Below are 18,318 nucleotides of genomic sequence, written 5' to 3'. Positions count from 1 at the left end.
CGTTAATTGTTAATAATTATTGAATTATCTAATGTAGCATGGTCAATACATATAATTTACTTCAAATTGTTACCGCTAAAAGTGCCAGATTTAGAACCACAAGCGAACTTCTGCGAAGTTCTTTCTAATGCTAAAAAAAACGGACTATATGAGTTTCTCGGAATTTATGCACTACTTTATGCGGACTTCGCGAGACCGGTGTCGCCAGTTGAAAACGGAAAGGGAAATTACGCTCCCGTCCCGAAATTTAGATGGTTATGTTACCACTAAAAAGTAAAACGCCTTTACTTCGCCCTCAAAATAAGAAGAAACGTCTAACGTGGACAAACCACATCGGACGTTGGAAAATACCGTAATTGGTTCTTATTGGGCTTGTTTCTATCTTTGGCCCGGGGTGTTCTGCCATAGAAGTATATCTGCGTGCCTGAATGGCGGGGGAATGACGGCGGCGTTTCGCTAATTGGCGGGAAGGCGCAATAGCGGCGCGGCGCGGCTCGGTGCGGGCACGGGCGAGAGCGGGCGCGGGCAGGGTTCGGCGATAATTATTGCTGACTGCGACGAGTTCCACGCTACGTTTATAATTGACGATAGGTAACGTCAAATTGGGCACTATTTTAGAAGGGTAGGCAGAAACGTGACCTTTATTACTGGTGCGAGTGGCGCAGCAAAGACAAATTCAAACTTACATTTTGACATAAAAATGTTGTCATTTTGTTCATCATTTATTCATCATTCGCCTGTGCGTCTCGGTACCTAAATGTACACGCGAATGATAACTAAATGACATAATTTAGATATCAAACCGGTTAAATTTGCCTCCATGTAATGTTTTCGATGCATATCTGTCTATCCTTTATTTGGAATTTACTTTTTCCAACTACTGGATAGAATTTCTCAGAATCTGTAGATCGTTATCAGTCGGTTTGATACAAAATTGTATTCGTTGGATAGCGCGCCGTATTGCCGAGGCGGATTAAGTTATCAAACCCTAGCAAACTGAAAGAGACGTCAATCATCAGATTTATTGCATAAATTTCTTAACAGTGATCGATTTTCATTGATCGTACCTACTATTCTATATCGGCAGCTCTAAGAATGCCGGTATCCGATCGTTCTCTAATCGCGGACCATTACTCGGTGATCGCTCCGTCGACCAATGGCTTTAAAGACCTTTCTGCCGCATCGGCCATCGGTTCTACGAACAATCTTGCCGAGACGAGCTCACAGATGATTATAAACTACTTTGTGAGCAGCAGGCCATTAGGGGCATCGATAACCGACCCACGCCGAGCAGAGATGATAGATGCTTAGTTGCAAAACCGTTTGCAACCAGACGGACGGCGGGGCGAAACTTTAGGGATTATTCAGAGCGCTGGTGATGTACCTAGTGGCATTATTTTGTATAAAAAAACATACCTAATTGTTTATTTCATGATTACTTTAATGCTTTTATTTGGCAGAAATCTCGTAATCGAAGACTATTGCACGTATTAGTTGAATAATTTATTATTAAGGATACGATACGAGACGATGGAGCAAGAAAACTAAACAATTTGTAGAAACAATCTCTAGAGCACGTAGTAGTATATGACCGCATGTGAATCGGTATTGTCATTAACTAGTAAATACTCTAAGACCTCTAAGTTGTAATAGATAAAGTAAAGGTTAGATTAACCTTTACTTTATCTATTACACCTACAAGATTAGCGCTTGTAAACGTGTAAGAAACGCGACACCATGATCCGCCTGTCAGCTATCACCGAAGTTTTTGAGGATTTTTACGACGCGACGTTTAGCTATTCAAACCTGAGTCCTTTTTTACAGAGCATCAAAATCTAAACAACGCACATTGATGCACAACAGTCTTTTCACCAGTACACTTTTGAATTGCGAAACCGTAACTTTATAACCTAGCCTCGGTGGCGTCGGTACTCTCGGTAGCCCTATAGTTTGCGACCCGGTGTCGGCAATCATGGGCCATTAGTTGCAGATACTGGCCCGGGCCGATCTGCCGCGTCTCGGGTGACGACGCCATTCTGAGAACTGCGAGCAGATTATGCAAGGGAGCCGCTATGTCCCTGAAATGATTAGATTAGTCTGTAAGGCATCCACGTGTGGATCTTTCTGCAGGGGCTTAGCCATGAGACAATTGTTTGTAGAAAACGACAAGAACAATGTATGGAAATGATTCGTTAATGAGTTTATCATCCCTAGGTGTATTATTTTATATATGTACTTGTATATATTGTACTCTCAATTATTGTTTTGGCTACGGCTCCTGAAGGCCTACCGCGAACCGCGTTCGACATGTTTCCTCTCTGTCGCACTTGTAAATTCATACTTAAGTGTGACAGGGAGGCAACACGTCGAACGTGGTTCGCGGTAGATCCACAGATTTTTTGACTTTCTTGGTTTTTATTACGAAAGCTGTCAACTTTCTTTTTGGAGTTTATTGGAATTTAAATGGAGTTTAAATGGGATGAAAATTTATCGGAAAAAAATCTAATATCTAATGTCACAGGTTACAGGCTACGGGCTACTAGACACGGCAACTTTATCTTGCGCATCCCCTAGCAACGGCTGTATGGAAACACTTTATTTATTCAATGTCAAAAACGTCAAAAACAACTGTAAATATTTCTGCGTTTTCATCAATTTCATTTCCTATTTTATAATCGTTTGTAAGAGTAAACTCCAGTCGTGCGTCGGAGCTAACACATCCTTTTATTTTTCAACGGCCACAACATAGAGTAAAGTAAGTAGGTATATTTGGATAATTTGGACCACATGGAAGTCTAGATTCATCTATCATTATCTTTTGTCATAAGTTTGTCATCATCTTCAGAAGTTCTCATCATGTTTTCTTTCTTTACGTACAGTCAGCAGCAATAGTTGCTAAGCGGGCGAGGTGTTCAAAATGATCCTGACGCGACTTTATTGTTAAGAGAAAAGAGCGCGTCAAGGTAATTTTGAACACCTCGCCCGCTTAGCAACTTCTGCTGCTGACTGTACAAGTACAAAAGTGACCGCGTGCATTCGTGCAACCCTCGCTCAGTATATTGCTATAGTTCGTTTTTTTTAGCATTTGAAAGAACTCCACAGAAGCAAGCGTGCAGTTTTTATTAGGCTCTTTAATTATTAATAATTACTGAATTATCTAATGTAGCATGGTCAATACATATAATTTAGTTCAAATTATTACCGCTAAAAGTGCCGGGTTTGGAACCACAAGCTTACTTCTGCGAAGTTCTTTCTAATGCTAAAAAAAACGAACTATAATGCTAGGTTCTCCGCACTAGCGGGAAGTGTTTTTGCTCAGCGCAGAGCAGTAGCGCTGCAATTTATAGCCTGGTAGCAGCTAGACTGGGATTATCCGAGCTTGCACACGGAGAGTCGTGTTTCGTCGCAATTCGTTTGATTATTTTAGTTAACTTTGTTAATCTAAGCGCTTTAATGGAACAATATTCAGGTATAAACTTCGGCTTTTTTGCGTTGGTTTCTTACGATCTTACGTCACAGTTCTGAATTCGTAAGTTTAGTATCATTTAGCAAAAACTCCTGCTTACCTACTACAACCTATAATGCCATGTAGGGTTAAAGTATTCGTTTAATACTTGGTACTCATTATCTCTCTCTCTCGCACTCGCACCTTCTCTTATGTTGCGGAATACCGGAGCTAGATTAGAATTGTATGCATAAAACTCTTGGTGGTGAGTTAGTGTAGTGGTTGTCAGACTGAACTCTCGAAGTAAGCTTTTGTCGGCGGAGAGACACAGTTCAGACACGAAAATCTCGTTAAGGCCCTCTGTGCCTCAGCAACCTTTGGGATATATGTCAAAGAAATAATACCAACACACAAATTGCCTCGTCGGATAAAAAACATAGCCTGCTTTGCTCTCAGTTTGAAACACCTTTGCACTAGGCAATCATGAAATGCTAAGCGACCGCTTCCACGCCGAGCCCGTAATTACGCGGTCCCGGACAGTCCAGCTCCAGCTAATTACCTCCTCGCGACGCTGGCCGCCTGGTGTCCGACTAATTGCTGTCCACGTTATTTATGAGCCTAATTAGTTAAGCACAGTGTGTTAGTGCTTAGCACTAATATCTCGGCGGCAAAAATATGATTAGAAGTGTGAGAGAAACTCTGGAAAGACTAATCCGGAAGAGACGGTAGTTAATCATCATCTGATTCTAATCATTATTAGGTAAACAGGAAACGGTTGAAGAGATAGTTCAGAGTCCGTAACCGGTACCAATTTTAGTAGGTATGTATATAGTTGTACCCATGTCCAACCCATTATTGGGGCCTCAAAACTGCCGGAAGACAGTGGCGCAGGACATCTACTTCAGCGTAATGACGTCATCAAAATGGCTCCCGCCTCGTCGAGAATTCTGAATATAGCACCTATATGCATTAACATACATGTGTGGGCTATTAAATTAAAAAAAAACATAATCAATGCCCTACCCACCTCGGATTCGCACGGGTTAACAAATTATACACCTAAAATCCTACACCTTCCTCAAGAATCACTCTATTGATAGGTGATAACCGCATGAAAATACGTTTAGTAGTTTTTGAGTTTATCGCAAACATACAAACACACAATCACACAAACAGTTGTTTTATAAGGTATAGTGATACACTGTATTTCAAAATAACTCTGCCCGATGTGTCAAATACATGATATGACATATCTAATTATCTAATCCATATCGCATCTAGACAATATTTGACGTTAAAGTTCGAATCGGGCCGAGTTTAAAAAGAGCTATCAAAGGTAGCAAAGATATCAAAATGATATTGGTTACGTATAAAAAATACTCTTATTTGGGTTTTATCAAGTTTACCAAAAGTCGGACATTAAAACAATACTAAATTAAAGCTTGACAAGCAATAAACCAGTCGACTGTCTTAATTAGTTATCACGCCCATGTAACATCAACTTTGAGGTACGGGGTTATATTTTTGGGCAACTGTACAGATAGATAATTCGTTTTTAGAGCTCAAAAAAAGTGCTTACGATCAGTATGCGGTATACAAACCACAGAATCATGTAAACCCTACTTCATTAAGTTAAACGTACTCACACTTCCCTGTCTTTATATTTACGAATCCGCATTATACATTAGATATAACCCTGACCAATTCTTCCACTTCAATAGTTATCGCCAACAATATAAAATAAGCTCTAGGTCATGTATTTGCACTACTAGCAAAAAGCTTTTTTGGAATGGCATCAAAGATTTATAACAAGCTACCAAAAGAGATTTTAAAAATTAATGACTTAAAAAAATTTAAAAAAATGTTGTATGATTTTTTAGTAACTAAAGCATATTACTCAATACAAGATTTTTTGTCAGACAGTGGAAACTATATAACCTTTTGATTTGTCATGTATTACTTTATATTATTAAGTTTTACGCTACATGTATTTTGTAACTATTTGTATGCCATATGGCGAAGCATAGTGATACTTACTATATGTATATTTAAGACCTACTGTTGTACCTACCTATGTTAAACAAATAAATAATTTGGAATTTGGAATTGGAATTTGGAATATTTTGATATAAAACAGAGTCGCACCATAAGGGTTCCTTTTGTACCTTTTTGGTACGGAACCCTAAAAACCGGCCTAATGGTAATGCGCGTCGGGTACCTACTACCTAGTACCATAATGTACCTAGGCAAATAGAATTTAGAAGGCAATTTGTCGAAAGATGGCAGTAGATGTACTGACTATACATAATTTACTTTGACAATATTCCTCTATTTCAAATTCTCTTTGATGTGGGGACCTTCATATCTTTCCAACTTGTTTTTACCATATTTAACGAACCAATAGTGACATTCTTGTTCCTTATCGTTTATCTTCACGGCATGAATCGACATCACAAGAAGTACACAACAACAGCTGATAACGAATTATTTAGCTCCAAGAATGAATGGTGTCGCCACCTATCGGCGAGTAGCGGAACAAGATGTTTGTTGCTGTACAGTTAGCGAAGTTTAATACAAGATGACTAGATGTCGCTAGTATCTTTAACTTTTTTGAACATTCTATTATTTTGATATCAACTTAATACAAATTTAAATTAATTGAACTTAATATCTACTATAATTATATAAAAATGGAATGTAATATTATCTACATTGACACGTAACGGTCCATGCTAAATATAATCGAATCCCCTAAAATACCTACTCTAAAATGTCAATTGGTTTATATTTTACCTACCTATTTGCTACCTATTTTAATTATTGAACGAATAATTATTTTATAATAATAGATCAGCTTTCATTTTAATGGCATTGCTTTGTATTGTTTCAGAACGCACCAAATCAGGAGCCAGTGTATCGAAAAGTCGCGATAGTTGAAAACTTTTTCGATATCATCTACACCGTGCACGTAGAGCTTGAAGGTCGACCAGGAAAGCATGCTGGACAGAAACGTACATACAGAACTGTAAGCCACTTCTTTTTATCATTAACTTTATATTTTCCATTTCAATCAAAGATAAAAGCAAAGACAACAACTAAAATATCTGGCTAATAAATTTTGTTGTAAGCGCCATCTGTGTAACAGAGAACTAACTAGAACAGGGAAGTTCACAACAGCGTTCACGTAGCTTTATAGAATTCAACCCTGTGAAGTTTTGAGTGGTGGTGATAATAGATGGCGCTGCATAGGTAATTGCATGTAGAAATATTTCAGTTTTACTGTAATTTGCTTAATTTAATAAATCGTAATTGTAAATGTTTAATACAGGAAATTTAAAAGTAGATATTACAGTTTATTTAGTTACTTAAGGTGAATGTGTTGTTATATTGGAATTGCTAAGCCCATAACCTACAAAAATATTTCGCAATAGAACGAAATTAGTTTATCTAAGTCTAAATACATGCTGATCTACAAATTACACTTACAAGTTAAATAAAAAGTATACCTACTAAGCAGATATATTTCGGACCTTTTACGATATATGACATGTAGGTAGGTAATAACATACGTAACGAACGACTGCTAGTGCGATGTTTCAACACAATTATTATTCTCTTCTTGATTTATCTGAATCTGTAGCAGACTCCATCTCTTACCATACATTGTGTTAACCCAGCACGCATAGGTAATAACTCTATGAGCCCAATTCGAACGAGTAGACACCTTATTCAGCGAGATTACGGTATATATTTGAATGAGTTTCTCATCGCTACTTAGGGTTGCCATGCGTAAGTACAACTTGTACTCAAAAACTGGGCAGATAATCAGTATCTTCCGAGTGGGGACAATTGATTGTGGACACTTCCGGCGCAGTTCGGATTCCTTGTAAACAATAAACAACACTCCCTTGTAAACAATGTAACCGACTATGAACCTCATACCTATTCGTAGTTTGATATTACTTGATTACTTACAATTTCTCTGGGGAGCACAACTGTAAGCACTTAGCAGATAACTCAGGCGCTATACTTGTAAAGTGAGCTATAGTAATATTCAACCAATGTTTGCTGTTATTGATATTTGCGATTAAGATGCGCATACTCCAAAGTTTTCTTGGTGAGAGCGAGTAGTCTTAGGTACTTCATCTATAGTACGTAATGTATGTGCCCTAGTAATTGTGAATGTTTTCGCCCGCAGATAACGGAGACGTACGCGTTTCTGCCTCGCGAGGCAGTCACGCGCTTCCTCACCGGATGCGCTGAGTGTGCGCGGCGCCCGCGCAGCGCCTCACCACCACCCCTCCCCACTCCCTCCCCTTCCCCCACGCGCCACCCCACCTACCTACCCTTCCTACCTCACTGCCCCACCGATTACACCAGAAACTGGGAATCAGAGATAGACGCGGCACACTCCAACTACCCTTACGAACCCAAATTCGACTACACCGAACTTCAGCCTCTTAAAAAAATAGAAAGCCCAAAAGCGACAGACTCTGAAGACCAGGAACCTACGTATATAGAGCTAACATCAAAGAAGGTCAACGGTTTTGACTCAAATCCCTTATTCAGTAGAAGTTCGCCCGTCGAACCGCCGTTTAGAGAAGAGGAACCCGTCAGAACGGACCCGGAGATCGACAAAGATGAGAACAGCCTGATCGACGTTGAAGATGTCAAAAGTGACAGCCCTATCCCTAGCGTCATCCCGAAAGAAGATGATAGTGACAAAAATAAAGAAATTATAAGAGTTAAAGAAGAAAAGACTGATGATAAGAAACAGAAGAAGTATAATCCGTTGGACGTGGCTAATTTAACGTCTAAAGACCCCCCGAAGTCGGCATCTCCGCCTAGAAAGAAGTTGTTGCCTTCGAGTTTAGAGTATTCCAATTCGTTCGGACGGTTTCCAAAGCCGTGGCGGCCGGACGGAGGGGTGTACTTCGGCGGGGAGGAGGTGGACTACAGCGTGCCCATAACGACGGCGTATCTCAAGCATATGCGGAGTATGGCGTATCAAGAACGACTGGACATGGAAAATAAGGTAAGTTTTACAATTAACGTATATACTGTGGGACTAGATCGATTTATAACATTTATTTAATTAGGATAATGGAAACTGCACGACGTGCCTTCATAAAACTGAGCTAAGCATTTTTTCATCGTTGGTTGGTCACTATACGAGCAGAATATTTATGAAGGATACTGAACTAGACGCACCAATCGTATAAGAATGGTTGGACCTTGATAAACACCTTGTATATACCTTATAAGGAAAGCCCGGTTCAGTAATTAAACAACTAAATTATATCTGATGGGCAATAAGTCGCGCTCTTGTATTTGCTTGGGGCTTAGTGCAATTATTACGCCAAATCGCAAAAAATCTTGCGAATTGCTTATACCTTGATCATTAACGTTAAATTAAAAACAAAAAATCTTGCTTGCTTTATACCTTGATCCAAATATGTCTTAAGCGAATATTATATTTAGACAAAATCTACGTTTAACTATAGCTGGAATAAGTATCTAAATATTTATTTTGACATGGTACGAGTACGACAGCCTACTTTATGTCTGTTATGGCATCCGTACCTATTTATGTCGAAATACTCAACATACCTATAACTAGATAATACATAATAAAATATTAGTCATTTTAAACTATTAAAATAGTTAGGTGAATTAATGACTATCTATTCGCTGACGCCGAAACTTCGCTGTGAAACGTATTGATGTGTAAAATCCCGTTTCATGATAGGGCAGGCTAACCCACCCTGGGTTACACGAGCAGACCTTTTTCTCTAAACAAATATAAATTTTGCGGGTTCGACCGCATTTAACCCTAGCTTAAACTTCTGCCAACTAAGGCGGCATAAAACTGCGGTGGTCGGTAGTCAGGCCCGCAAGCGCGCCTTTGTGGGACCAATCCGCCCTTTGTACCCGAGGGTTATGATTTCGAAACTCTATTCGATCAGATACGGAGTTGTGTGTTAGTTTCAGATTCAACTTTTTGCTAGCTTACCCATTTTATGGTGGACCAGCAAATTGAGAACTTTAACTTGACTCGAATGAAGCTCTGAATCTCGGCTCGGCAGAGTAAAAGGCCTTGCGTTAGGTTACACACAGAATTTGATTTGAATTTTTAACCCCTTAGATAACAAAAGGGTATTATAAATAAGTTAACGATTTTTTTTTGTCCTAACCTAAATTTGGCACAAGCTTTAGGAGCAAAATTTTACCTTACCTATGTAGTTTGGAGTTGCAATTTTTGGAAAGCGAAATTTGGTAGGATACTTGTTAAAGTTTAAAAACCATTTTTCCGTTACCTTTCTTTTTATGTAGGTGTACTTTCGTTTCGGCCAAATACATTTCGCCAAATTTCACTTCCCAACAAACTTATCGCAATAGTTTCATTTCCCAAAGGAACCTTTAGCAAAGTTACACTTCGCATATAATTTATTTGGTCAAATTATCATTTGGCATGATTTTACTTTGTCAAATGTTATTAGGACAAAAACTTATTTAGCAAACGTTTTTTATTGTCTAATATTATATTCCAAAAAGATGTTTGGTCAAAATTGTCACTCCGCAAATTTGACAAATAGGCATCTCTATTTAAAGTACTTTTTGTTATGTTATAATAGGTACGTTAAATTCTACTTAATTTGGGTGGGTTGGGTTAGGTTTGAACTGCGATCCTCACAAAACGGAACCGCTATCAGAAAAGTGGGTAAGGTTAGGTTAGAACTGTCACCCTCACAGAATCGAAATGCTATTAGAAAAGTGGGTTAGGTTAGGTTAGAACTGCGGTCCTTACAGAAACGAAATTCTATGTACTAAAAAAAGGTCATCGAAGTGGATTAATTAATTTAATAGAATAACGAGATGTAAAAAAATTGCATGACATTTTAAACTAAAATGTGGTTTGAATATTGGTGGTTATTTACTATTTTTGGGTTACAATGATTACTTTGGTGTTATTTGCTTTAATAGAATAGCAAGATGTAACAAATTTGATTGTCATTTTACATTAAAATGGAGTTTTAATTTTAGTGATCATTTACTATATATTTTTGGCAGTAAGAATGTTTTTTTTGACGTTACATTTTACTATGTATATGTAATGATCAGTTAAATACTAGACAAATAAAATTCTGCAGCCTCCACTTTATTCGTATGTAAATTGTATGCCATGCAATATTTTGGGACATGTAAGTTACGCTTAATGATACATTTGACTAAATAATATTTGGTAAAATGAAACTTGTCCAAGTAATTATTTGCTAAACAATAACTTGCCAAAAAAAACTATTGCTAACTGAAAATTTGCGATAAGTTGTTTTGCCAAACATTTTTTTGGGAAATGATAATTTGGGAAACATAGTTTGGGATGTGATACTTTGGGAAACGATTTTGGCCCATTCGTTAGTAAACCTTTTATGTAATATGGCATTTAGGACCAATTTACATAAAAAATAAAGGAAGAACCTAAACAACTAACAGTTATAGCTGCTCTTATAATAGTAGTACGTTAAGGTGGTTCGCTTTTCATACAAAATTCAATCAAAGCTCATTAAGTAACTACACACTATTAGTACACAAATATTTCCGCATTTATCTTCTTTCGAATATTCGTTTGCGCGAAATTAACAGGAAAACAATGTTTCATACAGAAATCATGCAAAAATCATAGTTAACTTTTCATCAATTTTACGTATGTGTGTGTCACAAATGTCGTGTACAGATACATTTGCGACGTTGCCATACCATTTCCGACGTTGCCGGGCTGACCACGGCTCGAATTTGGAGTGCCGTCATGTTTAGTGCAATTTTGTTGACACTGATATTTGACAGGTAGTTAATTGACCTAAGCGAGAAGTTCGTCAGCTTAGCTAAGAACTATCATGGCGTGTTATGCAAACAGTCGCTTTTTTGCTTGCAAACGGAAGATTCCCGGTTCGATCCCCAGTCATTGTATGCTGGAACATAAGTTTTTGTATTTTTGTTACACCTAAATTTCGTATTGTTTTTTATTTTTATTTAATTTTTTATTATCTTAAATCGATTATTAAGTATGGGCTACACGTATTCTTTTATTTTTACAAAGATAATTAGAAATTATACTCTACCTAATCTCTCTGATTTTTACAATCAGGACATCCTCACTGCAATAAAAACCGGGCAAGTGCGAGTCGGACTCGCGCACGAAGGGTTCCGTGCCATAATGCAAAAAAAAAAATGCAAAAAAACGGTCACCCATCCAAGTACTGACCACTCCCGACGTTACTTAACTTTGGTCAAAAATCACGTTTGTTGTATGGGAGCCCCATTCAAATCTTTACTTTATTCTGTTTTTAGTATTTGTTGTTATAGCGGCAACAGAAATACATCATCTGTGAAAATTTCAACTGTCTAGCTATTACGGTTCGTGAGATACAGCCTGGTGACAGACGGACGGACGGACGGACGGACAGCGAAGTCTTAGTAATAGGGTCCCTTTTTACCCTTTGGGTACGGAACCCTAAAAAGAAGTGTATAAAATTTCCTGTGGTTAAAAATAATGGATTTTGTCTATGAATGAAAAACACAATTATTACTATAGTTTGTTTTTTTTTAGCATTAGAAATAAGGTAAACAATCTTGACGTGTCTTTTAATTGAAAAACACATTTTAAAAATAAGTTACGGCAAATATGTAACAATTATAAATCTAATACGATCATTTATATTCTTCTGCTTTCATAAGTAATCGTTTTTGATTTTTAAAAAACCTGATAACACTGAGTATGTGGGGGAAGCGCTGCTGGCCTAGCGGAAAGCAATTCGGAGGTCGCGGGTTCTAACCCCGGCTCGTACCAATGATTTTTCGAACTTTTGTGCGAAATAGCATTTGATACCTACCTATTTATACACCGATACCGATACCGATACACGAAAGAAAACAATGTGAGGAAACCGGACTAATCCAAATAAGTTTACTCTCTGGGTTGGAAGGTCAGGGCAGTCGCTTTCGTAAAAACTAGTGCGCATGCCAATTCTGGGATTAGTTGCCAAGCGGAGATTGAATATCTGGGAGACCGACCAAAGCTTACAAAACATAAAAACTCAAAAATGCGCGTTTTCTCATAGACCTAGCTAAGAGATCAAACCCCTTATAGCAAATTTCACCGAAATCGTTAGAGCCGTTTCTGATACCATCCAAATATATAAATAAATAATTATATATCTAATAATTGCTCGTTTAAAGGTAAGATAACACAAAGGAGAAACAAAAAGAAATTACCTACTCGCACCAGTCTTGAACCCCAATCCTCTTGCACGTATTTCCACGAACATACCGTTACGCTATTGCAACATACTTACGTTGTGTGAAATTGTCTACTACAAGAATCACGGAAACACTGTTTGCATGTGTGAGTAATAGTAGGAAAAAGCGTGACAGCAACACTCCGTCGAATTAAAAAGGTGGTTTTCGCACAATGAAGTATTCAATGTTTATTTTAATAGTTCAATATTTACTTAAAGAGTGCGCGAAACATACTTTTAAGTATACAAATACCAAGACCATTTCACAAAAAAATAAAATCTGAAATTTTGCAAAAGTGGTGCCATCTAGCGAGAGTTAAGTTTTGAGTAACCTAGGCGAACCACCTTAAAGTACATACTCGTAGGACACATAGGTAGGAGAGACCGAGGTGAGTTGTGACAGAGGAGAGTTATGACATCGTTGATTTTTTGGAATCTATTAACTAAAAACAAGGTCGCAATAGAGCGCGTTTGTTAGTTCAAGTTACGAGCTAACAAACGGACACTGCTGCGAGCTCGCTAACAGTCATTAGATTCCACAGAATCGAAATGTCACAACTCTCCTCTGTCTAAACTCACCTATTAGGTCTCCCCTACATCATACTTTCTTTCTTACCTAAGCAATGTTTAATGTTTTAACGTCCTACGGTGGTAGTAGGTAGTGTGTAGGCAAGAGGCTTCATCAAGGGACACAGCGGGTAGGTAGGTAAGTATGGAAGTAGCTTCATTCATTAGCCCCCGGATGTGCCGCCCACAGCGCAGCCCCGTGCCATCGGGACTCCTTTCACCATCGGGGTCTATATTAAACTCTTATTTGTGTAGGATTTGTTTTCCTTGCTACAAATTATTTTTAACATTTAAAGAAAGAGTTTCTCAATTTCGCTGAATGTTTTATGTTGCGTAATGGAAATATTTAGTAGTGAATATTATTGAATTCTTACAGACATTTATTATATTATATTTATTACATTTTCTACTTCTTCTACTTACCTACCTACCTATTAGTCTTTAGAGTCACAAATAAAGTGTGGACACGAAAAAATTTGGTCGTACATATTTTTTTGTAATTTCCTCAATAAAACGAAATTTAATGTAACTTTTTTTTTACTAATAATACATGTCAGAGGCTATAAAAATACAATACAAAAGTTACTCAAGTTTATGCGTGTGTATGACATTACGTACTTTAGACTTCACCTTCGTCATCATTCGCTGAACAACATAATCAGAAACTTCTTTACTAGCTTTTTGCCACTTCGCCTTAAAAGTTTTAACGTCTTTACAATCCGTTTTATACTTTTTTAGATTTTTTTTCACTATGGCCCAATATTTCTCAATGGGCCTCAGTTCTGGGCAATTGGGGGGATTTGCTTGTTTTGGTACTACGGTTACGTTATTATTTCTGTACCACTCCATGACAACCGCACTGTAATGGCATGTCGCCAAATCCGGCCAAAACAGTACAGAACCCGTATGTTGTTGGATGAAAGGCAGCAATCTCTTTTGCAGACACTCCTTCTTGTAAACTTCTCCATTGATTGTCCCAGAAGCCACGAAAGCTTTGCTCCTCTTACCGCAGGAGCATATCGCTTGCCAAATCATGTGACGTTTTGGGAATTTTGATAATTTAATTTTTTTATATTCATCAGGAATAGTTGCCTTATTTTTTGCCACATAAAACTGTTGCCCAGGTAACTGATTAAAATCAGCCTTGACGTATGTTTCGTCATCCATGACTAGGCAATCATATTTTGTCAGAAACTGGTCGTACAATTTTCTACAGCGTGATTTGACAGAATTTTCTTGTTTTTCTGACCTATTAGGTCTGACTACAGCTTTATAAGTCTTTAAACCTTCGTAACGTTTAATTTTCTGCACATACGATTTGGACACTTTCAACTTTTTTGCAACATCTCGGATAGATATGCCCGGATTTCTCGTAAAACACTCGACTACCTTCTTTGCCTTTTTTTGTCCACAGGTCCACTTTTTCTACCGCTTCCTTGCTTCCGTTCCACAGTCAAGTCCTTTTTGAACTTAGAAAGTACCGATTGTACCGTCGATTTATTGATTTTCAGACACTTAGCAATGTCGTTTTGTGAAATGCCTAGATTTTCTTGAAACATGTTCACGATTTTTTTTCGTATTGCAAGTTCTTTGGACGGCATTCTTTTAATTACATCATATATTATAAAAATACCGAAACAGATTGATAGAATCGAGTATTGACAGTAAGGTTTGACATAATTTTTTTTGTTTTTAAAACAAATGAACGCCGACAGATCGCATTCAAACCGACCAGATTTTTTCATGTCCACACTTTAATATAACCTACAATACGTTAATAGGTCGTTTAGTGCTTAGTTACAAGTAAAAAAATCATATTCATGAAATAGGTACCTACGTAAATATGTCATGAGACTCTGGTTTTTACAGTTATAATGCCATGTAATGCTATTTAAAGAACTTTGAATTGCATTTTCGCCAGATTGTCGATTACATGGCTTATTTTCGCAACTTTGCTTTAATAGACTGGTCATATTTTTCATCAAAACGATTTCGACTGGCAAAGCATATTACTTTTTGGCAACCGGGTTTTTTAACCTAATTAGACCCCGCTAAATCCGAATTTGCCGGTTGCTCGATCGAAATCTTGACCGGAAGTGAGATATTTGACATTAAAGGTCCCTTTTTTTAGTTTTTCGTAAATAACTCTTAAACGGAGGCGCATAGCAAAAAATTTTCTATTACATAAGTAATCTGCATAAAATTGCCTACAAGAAAGATTCAGTACAATTTTTCGCTAGGATCAATATTCAAAGAGATATTAACGCGGGAAATTTAATTATAATCACTTCGAAGGTCCCTTTTTTTAGTTTTTCGTAAATAACTCATAAACGGCGGCCAATATCAAAAAATGTTGTTAAACGATAATAATCTACACAAAATTTTTAACAAAACAGATTCAGTACACTTTTCGCAAGGATCAATATTTAAAAAGATAATAAAAAGGGAAAGTTCTAGTATAATGAATTCTAAGTTTCCTTGTTTTTATTTATTCGTTAATAATTTGAAAAGTATGACTCATAGCAAAAAAAATCTTATATCTAAATAATAAACATAAAATTCCCTACAAGAGACATGTAGAACACTTTTCGCTAGGATCAATATTTAAAAAGACAAAGCAGCGGGTAAGTTAATTATAAATAATTTTAAAGTCCCTTTTTAGTTATTTGTAAATAACTCGTGAACGGTGTCCCATAACAAAATAGGTTTTTAAGAATAAATAATCTACATAAAATTTCCTCCAAAAAACATTTTGAACACTTTTCTCTAGGATCAATATTTAAAGCGATATTAATGGAAGAAAGTTAATTACAATCAGTTCACAGGTCACTTGTTATTAGTTTTTCGTAAATAACTCGTAAACGGTGGCCCTTTGCAAAATAATATTCTACATAAATATTAAACATAAAATTGTCCACAAAAAAGGTTCTGTACACTTTTTCGCTACGATCAATATTTAAAGAGGTATTAAAGGGGGTAAGTTCAATAATCAATAATAATTAATTTCCAAGTCCCTATTTTCAGGTTTTCGTAAATGACTCGTAAACGGATAAATGGGGAGGGGGAATGGTCGTTGTTTGGCTGTGGGGGGGGGGGGCTTTATCTCCGAAACTACTGGGTTTACCTATAGATGTCAGGACCTATTAGAAATATGCAGTCAAGCGCGAGTCGCACATTACTTAGTTTTTGAACCGACCCCTACGGGTTTTTAATGGCAATTCACTCGCGTTTCATATATAAAAAATACGTTGTTGAAATTTGGGTAATGTACGGAACCCTTGCAACGCGAGTCCGACTCGCGCTTGGCCGGTTTTTTTCCTTTTGAGGTACGGAACCCTATAAACTAAAAAGAAGTGACATGTGAATTGATCGTAATGAACTTTCTTTCTTTAATATCGTTTCAAATATTTATCCCAGAGAAAAGTGTTCATTATGTTTTTTTTCATAGAAAATTTTATGCCGATTTTTTATTTACAAGAACATAAAGGACTTATTTTGCTATGAGCCTTATTTTACGAGTCATTTACGAAAACCTAAAAATGTGGACCTGGAAATTGATTATAATTAACTTACACCCTTTAATACCTCTTTAAATATTGATCGTAGGGAAAAAGTGTACAGAACCTTTTTTGTGGACAATTTTATGTTTCATATTTATGTAGAATATTATTTTGCAAAGGGCCACCGTTTACGAGTTATTTACGAAAAACTAATAACAAGTGACCTGTGAACTGATTGTAATTAACTTTCTTCCATTAATATCGCTTTAAATATTGATCCTAGAGAAAAGTGTTCAAAATGTTTTTTGGAGGAAATTTTATGTAGATTATTTATTCTTAAAAACCTATTTTGTTATGGGACACCGTTCACGAGTTATTTACAAATAACTAAAAAGGGACTTTAAAATTATTTATAATTAACTTACCCGCTGCTTTGTCTTTTTAAATATTGATCCTAGCGGAAAGTGTTCTACATGTCTCTTGTAGGAAATTTTATGTTTATTATTTAGGTATAAGATTTTTTTTGCTATGAGTCATACTTTTCAAATTATTAACGAATAAATAAAAACAAGGAAACTTAGAATTCATTATACTAGAACTTTCCCTCTTTATATCTTTTTAAATATTGATCCCTGCGAAAAGTGTACTGAATCTGTTTTGTTAAAAATTTTATGTAGATTATTATCGTTTAACAACATTTTTTGATATTGGCCGCCGTTTATGAATTATTTACGAAAAACTAAAAAAAGGGACCTTCGAAGTGATTATAATTAAATTTCCCGCGTTAATATCTCTTTGAATATTGATCCTAACGAAAAATTGTACTGAATCTTTCTTGTAGGCAATTTTATGCAGATTACTTATGTAATAGAACATTTTTTGCTATGCGCCTCCGTTTAAGAGTTATTTACGAAAAACTAAAAAAAGGGATCTTTAATGTCAAATATCTCACTTCCGGTCAAGATTTCGATCGAGCAACCGGCAAATTCGGATTCAGCGGGGTCTAATTAGGATAAAAAACCCGGTTGCCAAAAAGTAATATGATTTGCCAGTCGAATCAGGAAGGAGAGCGATTTTGAATTTTTATGTCTAGTCTATAATAGGCGGACTCCATGTATAGGCAACTAACCTTTTCATAGGTACATTTGGCATTTGTTAAATAGTTTCCAACATAAAGCCTACCAGGCTGCCAGGAGCGGTACCTGGCCGACCCTGCTGTCCTAGGCGTCTGCGACCGATTGATTCAGACGAATGTCCCACACAAAGGGCCTGAGCGTCACGCCATAATCGGGCACCGCATCTTTTCTAACTCATTTTTCTCGCTCCGAGCGGTGGGGGCCCCCCTTTCATCAAGGGGGGCGTCACAGTATTAGACAAGACACAAAAACGGGGCCCGGCGGAGAAGGCGGCTACTGAGTTTCTGATGACGCTGTTTTTTGCCATTCGCTTTTAATGATCCTGAGCGTTAAATAATGGATGTGAGGCGACAGGCGTGTTAACATAGCGATAA

At 37.0% G+C, this 18,318-nt stretch overlaps 1 protein-coding gene across 3 annotated transcripts in view; it reads left to right on the top strand.

Moving 5' to 3' along the window:
* Positions 1-18,318, top strand: part of LOC134674068 (nucleolar protein 4) — a 186,568-nt gene that overhangs the window by 87,450 nt on the left and 80,800 nt on the right. For all 3 annotated transcript variants that reach the window (XM_063532119.1, XM_063532118.1, XM_063532120.1), the window contains exons 3-4: positions 6,336-6,470; positions 7,644-8,480. In XM_063532119.1, the coding sequence (XP_063388189.1) occupies positions 6,336-6,470; positions 7,644-8,480 (972 nt within the window). The remainder of the gene's footprint in view (positions 1-6,335; positions 6,471-7,643; positions 8,481-18,318) is intronic.

The sequence above is a fragment of the Cydia fagiglandana genome, chromosome 19 (assembly GCF_963556715.1).
Source record: "Cydia fagiglandana chromosome 19, ilCydFagi1.1, whole genome shotgun sequence".
NCBI lineage: Eukaryota > Metazoa > Arthropoda > Insecta > Lepidoptera > Tortricidae > Cydia > Cydia fagiglandana.
This window is presented reverse-complemented; position numbering and strand designations above follow the sequence as displayed.